The sequence below is a fragment of the Oryza sativa genome, chromosome 11 (genome assembly GCF_034140825.1).
Source record: "Oryza sativa Japonica Group chromosome 11, ASM3414082v1".
In the NCBI taxonomy this organism is placed as follows: domain Eukaryota; kingdom Viridiplantae; phylum Streptophyta; class Magnoliopsida; order Poales; family Poaceae; genus Oryza; species Oryza sativa.
In genome coordinates this window covers 29295191-29311010 of record NC_089045.1, presented here as the reverse complement: position 1 = coordinate 29311010, position 15820 = coordinate 29295191, and the positions used below count along the sequence as shown (strand labels likewise).

The window sequence follows — 15820 nt, the reverse complement described above, 5'->3', positions numbered from 1 at the left end:
AAGGTATCGAGAAATACCAAATTTTACATTAGAAAATATGGTACTTCTTCCGTTTCATATTATAAGACTTTCTAGTATTGCCCATATTCATATATATATATATATTAATGAATCAATATATATATATGTGTGTGTCTAGAATGTGAGCAATGTTAGAACGTTTTATAATATGAAACGGAGGGAGTACCTCCTAGTATCTCTTAAGGATTGGGGTGCAGCTCATCTTCAAAATCTTAATTCTGCCCTAGTAAGTAGAGAAAAAAAGGCCAAGAATATTTCAACTCATGTAAGTAAGAAAGAAAGACGAGATATAGTATTATTTCTGAATCTAATCCATTCAAATGGCCGTATGTGAGCCAAGAGGAAAGTAACATGGCTAGCAGTATGTTGGCTTCTTGTCTTGATGTCAGAATCGATGAACCATCGACTAAAGAAAACGATAAGAACATTTGACTTGCTGACTTATATATGTTAGGAAACATACAAGAAAGGATTTATGGGTGGCTAGGATCATCACCCCTAGTGCTGTCGACTTATCAGGTTCAGCTTCACCATGGTTGATGCTGATCAGTTGCTCACCATTCACTGTAAAAATGATCAATGCTCACCATTGGACCATTTTCTGTCCTTTTGTCCAGGACTATTCTCCTCTGAACCGAGTGGTTCTGCGTTTCGCAACTGTTCCATCTCTTCCGAGTGAAATAATATTACCATTCTCAACTTGTGCACTAATGCACAAATTGCACACAACATATTGCTGCACTTGAATTGCAGGCCGAATTGCAGCAGCAGCCCTGCTTCCTCGTCAAGAGATGTTGAGAACTGCAGTTAAACGTATTAACAGATTGAACATGAATATTTGCCTAACACGAATTTGGTCCTGAGTTGAATTTGATTCCAACTGTAGCATTGATCGAACATTCTCCCAAACAGATACAGGTTTGATGGATGCTATGAATTAAACAGTGAACACAATAAACAGCAGTGCAGCATCTCTTTCAATTCATGGTGTTGATGATATGATTATCTGAACTAGTGAACTCTGCAGACCAACGAACAAACAAGAACTCAACTTCTATCGACCAAACTCTCTTCCTACCAGTTTGGAGATTGAGATTCCTCTGCAAATTTCGCTGCGCCCCGCTGGATAAACAAGAACTGAACAGCCTCCCTGATCTGAACGAGGATAGGAGCCCAAGAACCAACGGGACACGAACCGCCTCTGGATACGGGCGCCGAGATTTGGGGTTTCCGGAGGGAGCTCCGGCGAGCGGCTGCCGGTTAGTTCTCAAGCAGGAGAGACACGCGTCGTTCTTGCGTTCTTGCCCTCAAGTGGGCCCCACGAGTCAGGGAGACATTATATGTTTACATTGCCGTTGATGCGACGACGGCAAGCGAGTGAGCGCTCCGACGAGGTAAATCGCCGCCGAGTCCCACGTCGCCGGCGCCGGAGAACCTCGAGCACAACCGAGGTAGAGGACCCCTCGTTTTCCTCCCCCTTTCTCTTCTCATCGCTGGATGCGCTATAGCTGTGCTTTGCTTTGTGCTGCGTTTGATCAGTCACGATAAGAATAATTTGTCCGTTGTAGATGAACACAGAATGATTCAGATGAAAATTCAAACTGAATAGCTCAATTGTGTACATGAATGAACACAAACCTCGATTCTAATTTCAGAGTCCATGAGAAGGTTGCAGATTTGGGGGAGTGAGCTCTACAGCATCAGTAGTGAGCATCTTTGAACATAATGATCAAATGCCATCAAATGAAATGTCAAAACCGAATATCTCAAACCCTATCGTTGCTAGTAGAACACATTACACTATGCAAAATAAGGAAATCAGCTTACACGGAACATCTATTATATAATTAAAGGAATAGAAAAAGGAGCTTCCACGTTCGCTCTCATGGCTTAGAAATTCTCACATTAATCGGAGAAAAAGAAAAAGCATAGTCCATATAGAAATACAATTTAGAAATAGCTGAAATTCGGAATTAAAAAATAAGGAATATTAGAAGAGGAGACTAGAGTCCTTATAGAAATACAATTAGGAAATAACTGAAATTCGGAATTTAAAAATAAGGAATATTAGAAGAAGAGACTAGAGTCCATATAGAAATACAATTAGAAAATAACTGAAATTCGGAATTAAAAATAAGGAATATTAGAAGTAGAGTATAGAGTCCATATAGAAATACAATTAGGAAATAACTGAAATTCGGAATTAAAAACAAGAAATATTAGAAGTAGAGTATAGAGTCCATATAGAAATACAATTAGGAAATAATATAAATTTGAAATTAAAAATAAGGAATATTAGAAGTAGAGGATAGAGTCCATATAGAAATACAATTAAGAAAAAAAATAGAAATTCGGAATTTAAAAAAGAAATACTAGAAGTAGAGTATAGAGTCCATATAGGAATTTAAAACTAACTAAAATTTGGAATAAACATAATAAAATTAAAAGTAGAGTCTAGAGTCTGTATAAAAAATACAATTTACAAATAACTAAAATTCGAAATTAAGAAAAATATGGGAAGAAGAGTTTAAGGTCAACATAAGAATACAATTTATTAGTAACTGAAATTCGAAATTAAAAATTGAAGAATATTGAAAGATGAGTTTAGAGTCCACATAGAAATACAATTAGAAATAATAAAAATTCAGAAATAAAAATAAATAATATTGAAAAAATAATATTGAAAAAAAAAGCATAGTCTATATAGAAATACAATTTACAAAAAGTTCGGAATTTAAAAAAGAAATATTAAAAGACGAGTCTAGAGTCCATATAGAAATATATATAATTTACAAATAACTAAAATTTGATATTAATAACTAACATGTATATAAAATATAATATGAAAATTCAGAAATAAAAATAAATAATATTGGAAGAAGAGCATAGAGTCTATATAGAAATACAATTTACAGAAAATTCGGAATTAAAAAAAGGAAATATTAAAAGACGAGTCTAGAGTCCATATAGGAATATATATAATTTACAAATAACTAAAAATTGATATTAAAAATAATTAATAACTAACATGTATATAAAATATAATATGAATATTACACATATTGCAAAATTTAAAATTATGTTGTCATTTTAATATATTTGAATAATATAATGAGAAAACATATATGCTATTATATGATAGAAAATATAATGATGCTAGCCGCGCAATCTGCGCGGGCCACCATGCTAGTTAGGAAGATGCAAGTATCCAAGAAGACACTGGTTTGCATCCCCGTCCAGAAAATACGAAGGCAATAAAACCATGGTTAATTTAACAATGTAATGGGATAACAAGGTGAAAAGCTAGTGCACTGTCATAATAACATTTTCCTGAACCAATCCTAAAGACATACAAGCTGTTATTTTCAGTGTTCAAAAGGAAAAAGGATGAATTCAATGAAATAAACAAAAGGTGGATTTACTTCTCTTCCTCAAGTTATACATGGGTTCCATCCCACATAAGCAGCAGCTGGTGGAGAAAGAGCCTTGGACACAATCATTGCCGATGCAAATTTCAGTCAAAGATGTGTTGTATCCATCTATTAACACAGGTATTGATTGTCAATACGAGGTATCATCACTGAGATTTCCTCAAGTACTGAAACATTGTCAGTACAAAGGAATGACTAGGAAGGTTATCCACCATTTCCTCTCCTCTCGATCACAATTCACAAAGCACAATCAGTTTCTATCATGATGGGAGGATAAATATATTTTTGCCTCAGTGATCTTCATTGATTTCCTTGTCCTGCAGGCTTGTCATTAAGGACTGACAGGAGAATGATTGGTGCTTGGGTTTAACCCAATTGCTTCTGGTGAAAGAAGGGGTTGAAATGAGCTCAAACTAAACTGGTTTCCAACTCAGGTTCGTCCAACAGAGAAACAGAGTTTATGTGCCTCTGAAAGTGTTTTCATAATTATTCCATCACAAAAAAAATGCAGTAGCCTGACAAAGGTGCAGTTTCAAGAAAACTTTCAAAGACCTGGTAGCAGTAGACTATTCCGTCATTGAAAATAAGACTGGATGAGTCTCTAGAAGTGTCTCCATAACTACTCGTTGACCTCCAACTTATGCTCATCTCCATGGAGCTGGCGATGTTGCTCCTCAAGCCCTGGGACCCACAGTGAAGAGATCTTCTGCATATTCTTTGACAGCCATAGCTGCTCCAAACCACCCAACTCCTCAACATGCCTCAAATTGGGGCAACCACCTGCACGCAGCTCTCTTACTTGGGGAAGGTTGGAGATCCTCTCCAGGCCTTCACATCTTTCAACTAAAAGGCAACCAGAGAGGAACGGGAGGTCTTCCACCGTCTTCAAGTATCTTGTGTCTCTTATAAAGAGTTTCTTCAAGTTGGTGGCCTGCTGTCCAAGCTGTGGAGGGAGAGCCCTCAGCTTGGGGCACTCCACAAGTTGCAACTGCTTCAAACAAGGCAGCAGCCACGACGACCTTGGAGTTGGAGACGGGGCTTCCTCCCCCTTTTGCTTCGAAGCAGCAATTCCATCCTCTCCCCCTTCCTTGGCTGCTGCAGCTGCTTCCTCCTCCTGCACTTCTTCTTCTTCAACAAAGGACCACTCCTCCCAGTTGGGCATCTCCTTGAAGATCAACATTTCGAGCTTGGGGAAAGCAACTGCCTCTGTGGATCTGAGATTACCCTCCCAGCAGCCAACAAATTCGGGTCCAATCTTGGTGATTGCACTTGCTCCATTAATTCTTAGGTATTTCAAGTTTGGTAGCTGTCCGATTGGGGGAAGATGCACACAAGATTTGCAATCTACGAGGATCACAGATTTCACTGAAGACAAATGGGTACAACCAAGCCAGGTGGGGAATCTACAACCAAAGAAATTCCCAACAAAAAGATCTTCTAAGTTGTGTGGAGGTGTTAGCTTCTCGAAGATCTTTTCAATGTTTCTAGCATTTTCCTCTGAATATGCTTCATCTGTCTGTTCAGTGCAGTCTAGATTCAGAACTTTGAGATGCTTTTTCTCTGTTAGTAGAAATGGGTCTGTACTGCTGCGTGGAGTACCTCTCTCCAATTTTATCATACCAAGCTGCCTCAACTGTGGAAGATAAGCCAACTCTTCCAAATTCCATCCATCTTGTATTTTGGTATTGTCATTTCCACCACCGATAGGAAATCCTTCTAAATCATTGAGAAATTTCAGTCTTCCTATCCCTTTTGGAACCTGGTTTATTGGAGTACCAGCAAGACCAAGTCGCCTCAAATTGCACAGCTGAGTGGTTGCCAAAGGAAGGCGGTGCAGAGATTTACACCTCTGCAAGTTCAATATTTGAAGGTTTTGCAGGGAACCAATGGACTCCGGTAGATGAGAAATGTCTGTCCCATCAAGATCAAGCAAGCGCAGATGAATCATGTTTTCAATGTAATTTGGGATTCTTTGTACATGTGAGTTAGTCAAATCCAAAACACGAAGATATGTAAGTTTCTCGAAAAGTGAACTATCAACTTGCAGTGCCTTCTGATAGGAGGTTCTATACGTTCGCACTTTATATTGATCCTTATTGATGCTAGGTAACACCATCATGTCCTTCTCTGTGACAACTGAAATACGCCGCACTTTGCACATAGTATTAGTCCCTAGTGACTCTACGTCCCCAACAAAACATTCTTCTCTAGACAAATAACAAGCAAGCTGCCTTAAGAGGTCATGCATCTTACAGCTCCAGTGGTCAAAATATAAACCATCTGGTTGGAGCAAGTTCCGATGGATCAGCTCATAATAATATCTCTCTGCTGTATCTTCTAGTAATTGTCCTTTTTCCTCATCTATAAAGCCTTCAGCAACCCACATCCTAGTAAGAATGTCGCGCAAAATGGTTTCATCTTCAGGGAAAAGTGCACAATAAAGAAAACATTGCTTCAGTTGGTGCGGCAGCACTTCATAACTCAGATATAAAGCACCACTTAATTCACGAGGAAGTTTGCTCATGGACCAGGCATTTTTCCCCAATATCCGTCTCCATTCATTCTCTGTTTGTTCTTGGCTTGCTAAAACTGTAGCAATAACTCTGATTGCAAGAGGAAGGCCACCACATTTGCGAACAATCTCAATACCTATGTCCTTGAGATTTTGCACTTGTTTCTCTTGGTTGATGTTCATGCTCCTCCAAAGCAGCTCCCATCCTACATCAGCTGACATCAAATCAACCCTATGAGTGTGCTCCACCCCAATTACTCTAGCAATAGTGTCATCTCGAGTAGTTATTAGAATTACTCCTGTGGCGGCTGCATGAAGTGGAGTGCTTAGTAAATCTGTCCATGCTTCAGAGTTCCACACATCATCCAACACCAGAAAAAAACTTTTATTTGCAATGTGTGATTTAATCTTTCTTTGGAGCTCTGGAACTGATTCATCTTGCTCATATCGAATTCCCATATTACGAAGAACTTGTCTCAAAAGAGAATCCCTAGAATACTCCTTGGAAACACAAGCCCATGCATGATGGTCAAATCTCCCTTCTAATTTTTTATCATTGAATATTTTCTGAGCTAGTGTTGTCTTACCAACTCCTCCTGTTCCAACAATAGCAAGCTTGTAAACATTCTTTTTCTTGCGTGCAAGCACCAAATCCACCACTTCTCTGCAAGCACGTATGACCTCCTTGCCCACAAGGTTGGGTTCAACTAGGCTGGAGCTTTCTATTGGTGTCCATGCTGAACCACTTTCATTATGATGTCTGCGGTTGAGTTTTAAAAATACCTCATCCTTTGAAATGTTATCGATCTTTTTGTTCAGGCTTCTAATTTTTACAGCAACTTCATGACGTATACGAATATTAGAAAAGCAGGATGAAAGTGAAAGGCCACTGCAAGCAGTTGATTTCCTTGACGATGACATAGGATAGTCAGGCAGTAGGACACTTCCTTTAAATCTAGCCAAATCAATAATATCATCAACATCATACATAACATCTCTTAGCTGGTCAAGCCATTTTTCAACTACTAAATCTTCCATCCTCCTTGCCTCAGCATCCTGAAGAGAAGATCTTATGACGTTTGTTCTTCGTTGCAGTTCTTCAAGCTCATCTTTTACCCCTAAAATGAGTATTGTCTTGTCTGTAATGATCGCTTGCAACTTATTGATGCATGATCCAACCAATGTGTCTACTATTGTTGCCATCCGACAAACTCAAAAGGGGTAATCCACCATATATAATTGATCAATGTAAAAAATGCAGCCTGACATGTAACCAAACTTGTGTTAACATAGTTTAAAAGTTAGATAAGGCTGACAAAATATGAATGCAAGATGAAGTTTAGTAAATATATTATCCATCTATTCTTTGTATAAGAGTTTCCACTTAATTCGGTGTACCGTGCATGTTGAGTCTAATGGCTAGCAAAATTGACATTTATGGTTATGTAACCACAGCCCAAGCATCCAAACAGGGTCTATATTATTTAGGTAGCTTCACACATGAAAACCTAAAAGTTGCATGGCGGATACACCTCCCTACCTACTACTCTACTAGCTGCATCCCAAAAAAAGATCACAGAATGATGCATTCGAAACTTGAAGTACACATGCAAATCTTTTTTCGTTTTCGCCGGGATGCAAATCTTACCTTACAGAGCGATCATTCAGCACAAAAATAACATATGGTACATAACAAGGATCAGTAGTATAGTAGCAACCATCTTGCACAGGTTAACAGGTTGCTCGGTCCCATCTTGTACTTAAGATCTCAATAAACTGAGATTAATCAAGACCAAAGGAATCTGATTGAATAAGCCAGAGTATAGAATAGATTACAGAACATTATGAGCCAGTCATCAAGAGAGAACCGCAGACTGCACTGCTACAACTGGAAAAAGGGGACAGAAGAAAAGTGAAGTGTGTATTATATATGTACAACTGAAATGATTCAGAAGGTTAACTAGAAGAATCAACGGGAGAGTACCAGAAATACTGGTTCATGTGTTGACATTCACCGATCAAGGAGTGCTTCAAGAAGAGCAGTATATATGGGATTACTCAGATGAAGCAGATTTTTCCTTCCTAGTAGATCTCATCTCAATCAATCAGAAAGCAGACAGAAATGGACGCAACTGATCCTGTTGAAAATCCGTGCCCTGCAGTCAAGATGAGCATTTACGGATTAACTTAAGGAAATAAAGGAAGTAAATTCAGCTATATGTATTGAGCTTACCCACAGCCGGTAGAAATGCAGTGTAAGAATGCGACACAGTGGAACAAAGCAACAGTACTGCAGGAGGCTAGGGAGTGATTTAGGAAAGGTGGTAAGGCCTTACATATATTGTATAGCTGAACATTCAGACTAGCTAGACAACTGCTGAACCACTCTTCTTTTCTTTTATCTTTCCCATGGTACTATCCCTGACAAAATTTTAAGTTATTGTCCACATGTCTATGCTCCACAACCCAACATTTTGTGTATATTCATCAGAAGAATTGGACCGGCTTAGTCTCTCCCTGGCAGTTTGATCTTGTTTGATACTCCTTGGAATGTCTGTTTATTCCCTAGTACTCTGTATCTAGGATAGTCATCTGGGTTAGGCCTGTAATGGTTAGGCTGATGGTCTTTTGTTCCTGTCCCACTCAGTGGTCAGGTTTATCTTTAGTTCTCCTTTTTTTTTTTACTTCTCAAGACTTGTTGTAATGACTATCATTTCTAGTAAGAGAAATGGGGGCGCTATCGCCCTAATTCTAAAAAAAAAATTTGTGTATATTCATGAACCGTCTAGGTAGCTATGGCTACTCCTTTTCTTATTCATATCCCCAATCATCACTAAATGGTAATTGATTTCCTGCACACTAGCGCTGAAGCAATTGTTCTAGTAACACCATGGAAACGCAATGGTCTTTGTCAAAACGTTAGGTTTGTTAGAATGCAAATGGTGAGGCTCCTGAGAGAGTACTTAATTCCTACTAATAGACCTTACAGATTAGTAGGGAACTTTGCGTTTTCCTTTTCGTACTTCTATTAGCTACACTCACATATTCTAGGGCACTGATCAACAGCTGCAATAGTATATTGCAACGATTAGCTGGCGCCTGGGCTCTGGCGATGTGATTAGTTTACAGTTTATTTCGATGTGATTAATTTAGAGTTTGCTTCCAAGATTCCATGATGTGAAACCAGCTGCGTGCTTTATTGCCGTTACAAAGGGGTGAGCATACACATGCTTGAGTTTTGTTTCCTCCGTCACGGGCTCAATGGCATCTCATACTCATTGTTTGTCGTCTTATCCCTCGATTTGACTAGTAAACATATACCAATTCATGGCATAATGCAAAGCTCTATTGCCTTTACATGCAGCATAATAGTAGCATTAATTACAATTAATTTACATGTCACTCCCTCCATCTGTGATTGCAGCTGGGGTTGCAGCACACGAAGATAAGTGTCATGCCTTCCTTTCCCCTCGCTGTGCCTGCATGCAACAACAAAATCATTTTCAGCATTCAGATTTCAGTAGTTTCTATGTAATTCTGAACTCTGAACAAACTGCTTGGTTTGGCTCTGATCGACAATCCTGACCTGGAAGAAGGCAGCTTCCCCGTGGCTGCATGAAGCGCACTGGACGTACTTGGTGATGTGATTATAATTAGTTTACGTGAATATTATAGTCCATGGTGTTAAAGCAGGCGCGCACTTTGATTAGAAAAGAAAAAGAAAGACGTGCACATGATTAAGTTTTGTTTCCTCCATCATGGAATCATACTACTGCACATGCTTTCAGATTGATGACCATGTCAAAGAAGGAACATACCTGATCTGAAAGACTGAAACCATAGAGTTCACTTTGTATGTGTTCAGATACAGTGACTGATACTCATCCAGCTACAGAAGCAGAACATAGAGAACAAAGCATCCAATTGGTGACTTCAACAGGATCATTGATTCACTCCAAAGAATGAAAGAAGAGGATGCTACGAACTGAACACAATCCTAGTTTCATGAGCTCACACCTGACATTATCAAAGAAAAAAAATGCACTCAGATCTGTATAACATCAATAGGTTCTATAGCATAAACAGCAGTACATACAACATCTCTCATCAATAGGTATTGACATGCTCGTCAAGTGTCTGATCTGTGAGACAGAGAGAGGAAGATGAAAGAGCCAAAGCACATTATGGAAAGGGAAGACTCGAAGAACCTACGTGATACAAATCTTCGCCGGAGAGGAGCTCCGTGGCCAGTCGGCGGAGCTCCGGCGAGCAGCTGCCATGGCGGCGGATTCTCTCATCCAGGAGACTATCGCTCTTGCGGTCAGGCCGACTAATGGGCGTAGGCCAGCAAGCGATTCCATTTAATTTGTGGGCCGGGACGATACTACGGGGACATGCGGCCCGTCAGCGCAGGGCAGGAGCAATGTGAGGCCCAAAGTGTACGGGCCGTCTCTGGGGCGATACTTGGACTTTGGACCCTTTCACAGCCCAACGTGCTGCAAGTGAACATGGGCGGGATGCAACGTGGGGCCCATATTTTATGGGCCATCAAGGGGTTTGCGGATGACGTGTGGGCCGGGATATCTAAGGGCGCCTGAGCATTGGAGGATCATTTTCGAATAAGCCCTCAGATCATCTCGTATTGTCGTTGGAAAAAGGGCGCGTGGGTCGCCGACGCCGACGGCGGCGCTCCGGTGAGTGGCGAGGTTGATGGTGGAGAAGGGAACTACCGTTGCTGCGGGTGAGCGCTCCGATGAGTAAGTGAGTGAGGTACATCGTGGAGCGCCTGGTACGGCCGTCCAACCCCCCACCTCGGCGATGGCGCCGGGGAGCGGAGGCGGAGGCGGAGCTGGAGGGTGGGCCGCAGGGAGCGACAGAGATCCGAGGGTGGAGAAGTTGGAGCGCTCCATGGGCCCCTTCGCCGCCACGGCGCCCGGGGTCGACGGCGCGGCCTCTTCCTCTTCCTCGAGTTCAACCCAGGTACGTGACGCCTCCCTCCCTTCCTCTCTTCTCGTCGCTGGATAGATGTATTTCGCCACAGCTTTGATTGCTTTGCGATGCATTTGTGATTCAGTTCAGGGGAAGGATAATTTCTACTCCAGTTGTTAATTACTCGGAACAGATGATATGAAACTAGAGCACTGAACTGAAATAACTGGACACAACTCGATTCTGATTTCAGAGTCCATAAGAGGGTTGATGATTTGGGAGTGAACTCTAAAGCATAGAAGAGTTTTCACCTCCATCAGCAACTCAATCTGCAGTTAATCGCAGGTGGCATTTGAAATTTTGCATTTACAATTTTAGCCATTTTTGTGTGTACAGAAACCATTTTGCGGCAAGAACTTGAGTTCTGAATCCTGTACAGGAGATGCAGCAGATAAGCCATTGCTAGTAGAGCAGATTACAATGGGAATAATTAGGAAAAAGCTTACGTGGAACATTAGGAAGGTTGAAGTATCCAAAAGGGGCACTGATCAGCATCCCCCTGCATAACACATGAATGCATCAAAACTACAGTTAATTCAACAATAGGGAATAACAAGGGGAAAAGCTGGGGGTATTGGTCATAATATCTCTCCTGATGACAGAGTAACCAGCTCAGCTGTTCTGTTCAGTGTTTAAATGGAGAAGGATGGACTCGATAAAAAACGATGTTGGATAATGGAGGGAAAGCTTTTATTTTCGGTTCATCGAGATATACATGTATTTTGTGGTCCTTAAGCATCATCTGGTGGAGGAAAAAGGGTCTTGCACACAATCATTGCTGATGTGAAATTCAGTTAAGGTAGGCTGTAACCATCAGGGAGACTAAATTTGCTGAATATACACACAGTCAGACTGGTACTCCTACCATCTACCCATTGATCCATTCATTGATTCCTGCTCAATAAGAAGGTTGATGTGCTGATAATGAGCTGCATGGAAGTTGCAGAACCTAATAGAAGATTACCGGAACAAACTAAAAGTACAGTTATGTAGTTCTTATACTGCCATTTCTTTGGGATTATTGTCATATCTGTTATAGTCGATATTACAAAGTACTAGATCCTTTCATCCTCAAGACCGAGATCTAGTAAAGCAAAAGATATATATCTATGTACACAATAGCATGCCAAAAAATGGGCGCAATCTGAATCCAGAGTATATAAAATCACATACCTTGCATCAAACAACCGAAGCGTCCAAATAATTTTGGCATCCATACATTATCACTATGTCCAATTGTAGACAAACGTAGATGGATCAAATTCCCGATGCAACCTGGGATGCTTGGTACAAATGAATCAGTCCAATCTACAACACGAAGATAAGGAAATCTCTTGAAAAATGAATTATCAACTCTGAGTGTTTTCTCATAAGAAGTTTTCCATGTCCTTACTTTATATTGCACCTCGTCCATGCTAGGTAACATTACCATGTTCTTATCTGTGACGACTGAAACACGTCGAAGTTTAGACACAGTGTTACCTACCAATGATTCTGGGTTTCCAACAAAACATTCTTCCCTTGACAAATAACAAGCAAGCTGCCTTAAAAGATCATGCATTTTGCAGCTGCTGTGGTCATAATATAAACCATCTGGTTGAAGAAGGTTCCGGTGGATCAGCTCATAGTAATACTCGTCTGCTGTTTCTTCTAGTAGTTGACCTCCATGGTCCTCTATAAAGCCTTCAGCGATCCACATCCTTGTAAGATCATCACGGTAAATGTTTGCATCTTCAGGATATACACTACAATAAAGAAAGCATTGCTTCAAATGATGTGGTAACTCATCGTAACTCAGATATAAAGCACCTCTCAAATCATTTGGAAGGTTGTTCATGAACCAAGCATTTTTGCTCAATATTTTTTTCCATTCGTTCTCTGTTTGTTCTTTACTCGCTAACACTCTAGCAATAACCTTGATTGCAAGAGGAAGGCAACCACATTTGCGAACAATCTCAATCCCAACATCCTGCAGAGTTTGCAATTCTATGCTTTCACTGATATTCATGCTCTTCCAAAGTAACTCCCACCCTACGTCGGTTGACATCAAATCAACTCGATAAGTATGGTCCACTCCGATTTCTAAGGCAACAATATTATTTCTAGTTGTTATGAGAATTGCTCCCATTTCTGCAGCATGCAACGGAATTCTTAATAAATTTGTCCATGCGTCAGATTGCCACATGTCATCCAACTCAAGGAAAAAACTTGTCTCCTTAATTGCTATTTCAAGCTTGCTCTGGAGCTCTCCAATTGATTCATCTTGATCATGATGAACTTCCATAATTCGAAGAAGTTCTCTCAAAAGAGAAGCTTCAGAGTACACTTTGGAAACACAAACCCAGGCTTTTTTGTTGAAACTTCCTTTTATTTTTCTATCATTGTATATTTTCTGAGCTAATGTTGTCTTACCAACTCCCCCAGTCCCAACAATTGCAAGCTTATAAAGTTTTCTCCCCTTATGTTCAAGCACTAAATCTACCATTTTTCTGCAGGCATGTATGATCTCCTTGCCAACAATGTTGGGCTCAAGTAGGTGGGAACTTTTTCTCACTCTCAATACTGAACTGCTTCCAGTAGGAACCGTACTCTTGAGTGTCAAAAATACTCTGTCCTTCGAAATGTTTTCTATCTTCCTGTTGAGACTTCTAATCTTCACAGCAACCTCATGACGTGCCTGAACATTAGAAAAGCAAGTGGAAATTGACAGGCCAGTGCAAGCAATTGACTTCCTTGATGACGATGAAGGATGATCAGTTAGTAGAATGCTTCCCTTAAATCTAGCCAAGTCAATAATATCATCAACATCATATAGAACTTCTCTTAGCTGACCAAGCCAATTGTCAACTGCTGACTCTTCCATCCTCCTTTCCTCAGCATCACTAATACAACAATGTATGAGTTCAGTCTTCCGCTGCAACTCTGCGAGCTCTTCTTGTATCCCTAGAATAAGTATCACCTCTTCAGTAATAATCTCTTTCAACTTATTGGCACATGATCCAACCAAAGAATCTAATATGGTTGCCATAGGAAAAATCAGCAAGGGAGATCCACTTTTAACGTTTCAGAAAGTGACAGCATTGTAGGTTGGCAAGGAATGCACGATATCTGTTAGCATGATCTGAAAAATATATAATGTTCACTAAACCTTTTGTATTGATAAAATAGACATCCATGGGTATAACTACTGAATTGCCATTTATATTAATACAATAATTAGCTTATCATACTTAAACTAAAGTTCTAGGGACAAATCATGCACAGTATGAGGTACATAACCAACACTAAAAGTATTACATTCTTATCATGTGAGGTATTCATAGAAGTATGTTTTTTTTCTGTGTAGTGTAGTGTATCTACTCTTAATATGGGACTACAACTAAAGAATGGTTTATCTTTTACAATTACATAATTGTATATAGGACTGGTGAGAATAAGACTAACTAATTAACAGCAAACAATACACAGTCTAACATACTAAAATGAACGGAAGAAGGCAATTATTTCATAAAATCATATTCGATACTAACCGCTGTAAATTTCATATAGTGCAGTGATCCCTCTACCCCTATTTGGTTGGTGTGCAAAGTTCCAATTCATCTTGGATGATGATATCATGGTGACTTGGCGAGGGCATCATGTGGATGGTAAGAACTAGAACTAGAACATATTAAATCTGAAAGAACTAGAACAATGGGATTACCTTTAGACAGCTTCTTGGGTCAACGGGCAACGACGAAGAAGAAATGGGCAACAAGTTGAGAGGTTTTGCTTAAGCATGGAAGGCGAAGTGTTGCTGGGTGTGAGGCTGAAATGAGCCGGATCAACGTCTTCTGCTGGAGTACAAGAAGAAGATGACTGAGTGAGCCAACGTCTCGATCGACTCCAACCATGACAGGAAGCAGGAATTGAACAAGGGAAAGCAGAAGATATATTAAGTCCATATGGCAAAGAAGAAAGACTCACCCCAGTCCCCAGAGGCCTTAGGTGCGTACAGCCACAGCATCACCGGCTGCAAGGAAGACGATGAGCACGTTCCTGGTGATATACTGGACCTAGATTATGCAGTGGCAGAGAGGAGAAGACGGATATGAAATTGGTGCAGCTCGTTTAGTTTGGAGTATTCACAGCCTTTAGCAGTGCTGGACATGACAAAAGATGCTGTTAGGTGATATGCCCTGTCTGTCGCAGTGTGCATTAGGAGTTTGTTTTTCGCCAAATTGCAGAAAAGACAATTCATCGGTTTTGACATTCCAGAAGCCACCGTTCCTCTATTGTCTATATAGGGTCTGCTACATAATTTTCTCCATCATGCTAATAAAAAGATTCCCATGTCTCATTAAAGAAAATATTAGGAGTGAAATCTGTTGTGTCATTTCTTGACATGACATGATGCTGGTACAAAGTTATCATTGTTTATATCTTTCTGAAAGTATTTTATTTTCATATGTCTGGCAAAAGTACGCTGGCCGATTATTAAGTGAGGAGAAGTTTTTAGTACATGTATACAGCAAGCATGGTTATTAAGACATCCCTAGCCGCAGCAACCTCCCCACAGAGCAACTTGCAGGAGGTCACCAGAATCTTTCCAAAATCTATCATATTATTAAAGAAATAGAAAAAGAAGCCTCCACGTTCACTCTCATGGCCTAGAAATTCTCACATTAATCAGAGAAAAAGAAAAAGCAGAGTCCATGTAGAAATACAATTTAGAAATAACTGAAATTCGGAATTAAAAAATAAGTAATATTAGAAGAGGAGACTAGAGTCTATATAGAAATACAATTTAGAAATAGTTGAAATTCAGAATTAAAAAATAAGGAATATTAGAAATGGAGTATAGAGTCCATATAGAAATACAATTAGG

General features: G+C 39.9%; 2 protein-coding genes across 10 annotated transcripts; both read right to left on the bottom strand.

Annotated features, from left to right (window-relative positions):
* Positions 1 to 345: 345 nt before the first annotated feature.
* On the bottom strand, positions 346 to 8586 carry LOC9272435 (putative disease resistance protein RGA3). Of its 2 annotated transcripts, XR_010737493.1 has the most exons (5): positions 8198 to 8570; positions 7949 to 8120; positions 7613 to 7852; positions 1660 to 7226; positions 346 to 1546 (listed from the first exon to the last, which is right to left on the bottom strand). XR_010737493.1 is itself a non-coding variant. In XM_015761451.3 (4 exons), exon 4 carries the CDS (start codon positions 7165 to 7167, stop codon positions 4072 to 4074), a length of 3096 nt encoding a protein of 1031 aa, XP_015616937.1. In that variant the 5' UTR covers positions 7168 to 7226; positions 7613 to 7852; positions 7949 to 8120; positions 8198 to 8586; the 3' UTR covers positions 3266 to 4071. The 2 variants fall into 2 exon arrangements, 1 of the variants encoding a protein (XP_015616937.1); XM_015761451.3 differs by lacking the exon at positions 346 to 1546 and having other exon boundaries at positions 3266 to 7226; positions 8198 to 8586.
* A 558-nt stretch (positions 8587 to 9144) lies between these two features.
* LOC9269902 (putative disease resistance protein RGA3) lies at positions 9145 to 15094 on the bottom strand. 8 transcript variants are annotated; one of them, XR_010737495.1, is made up of 8 exons: positions 14920 to 15094; positions 14657 to 14789; positions 12127 to 14074; positions 11400 to 11452; positions 11205 to 11324; positions 9783 to 9981; positions 9551 to 9664; positions 9145 to 9443 (listed from the first exon to the last, which is right to left on the bottom strand). XR_010737495.1 is itself a non-coding variant. In XM_066305319.1 (5 exons), exons 3-4 carry the CDS (start codon positions 13979 to 13981, stop codon positions 11442 to 11444), a joined length of 1866 nt encoding a protein of 621 aa, XP_066161416.1. In that variant the 5' UTR covers positions 13982 to 14074; positions 14657 to 14789; positions 14920 to 15094; the 3' UTR covers positions 11107 to 11324; positions 11400 to 11441. The 8 variants fall into 8 exon arrangements, 3 of the variants coding, with proteins under 3 accessions (XP_066161416.1, XP_066161418.1, XP_066161417.1); XR_010737497.1 differs by having other exon boundaries at positions 9551 to 9981; positions 12127 to 12261; positions 12347 to 14074; XR_010737496.1 differs by having other exon boundaries at positions 9551 to 9981; positions 12127 to 12236; positions 12347 to 14074.
* Between the last annotated feature and the right edge of the window lie 726 nt (positions 15095 to 15820).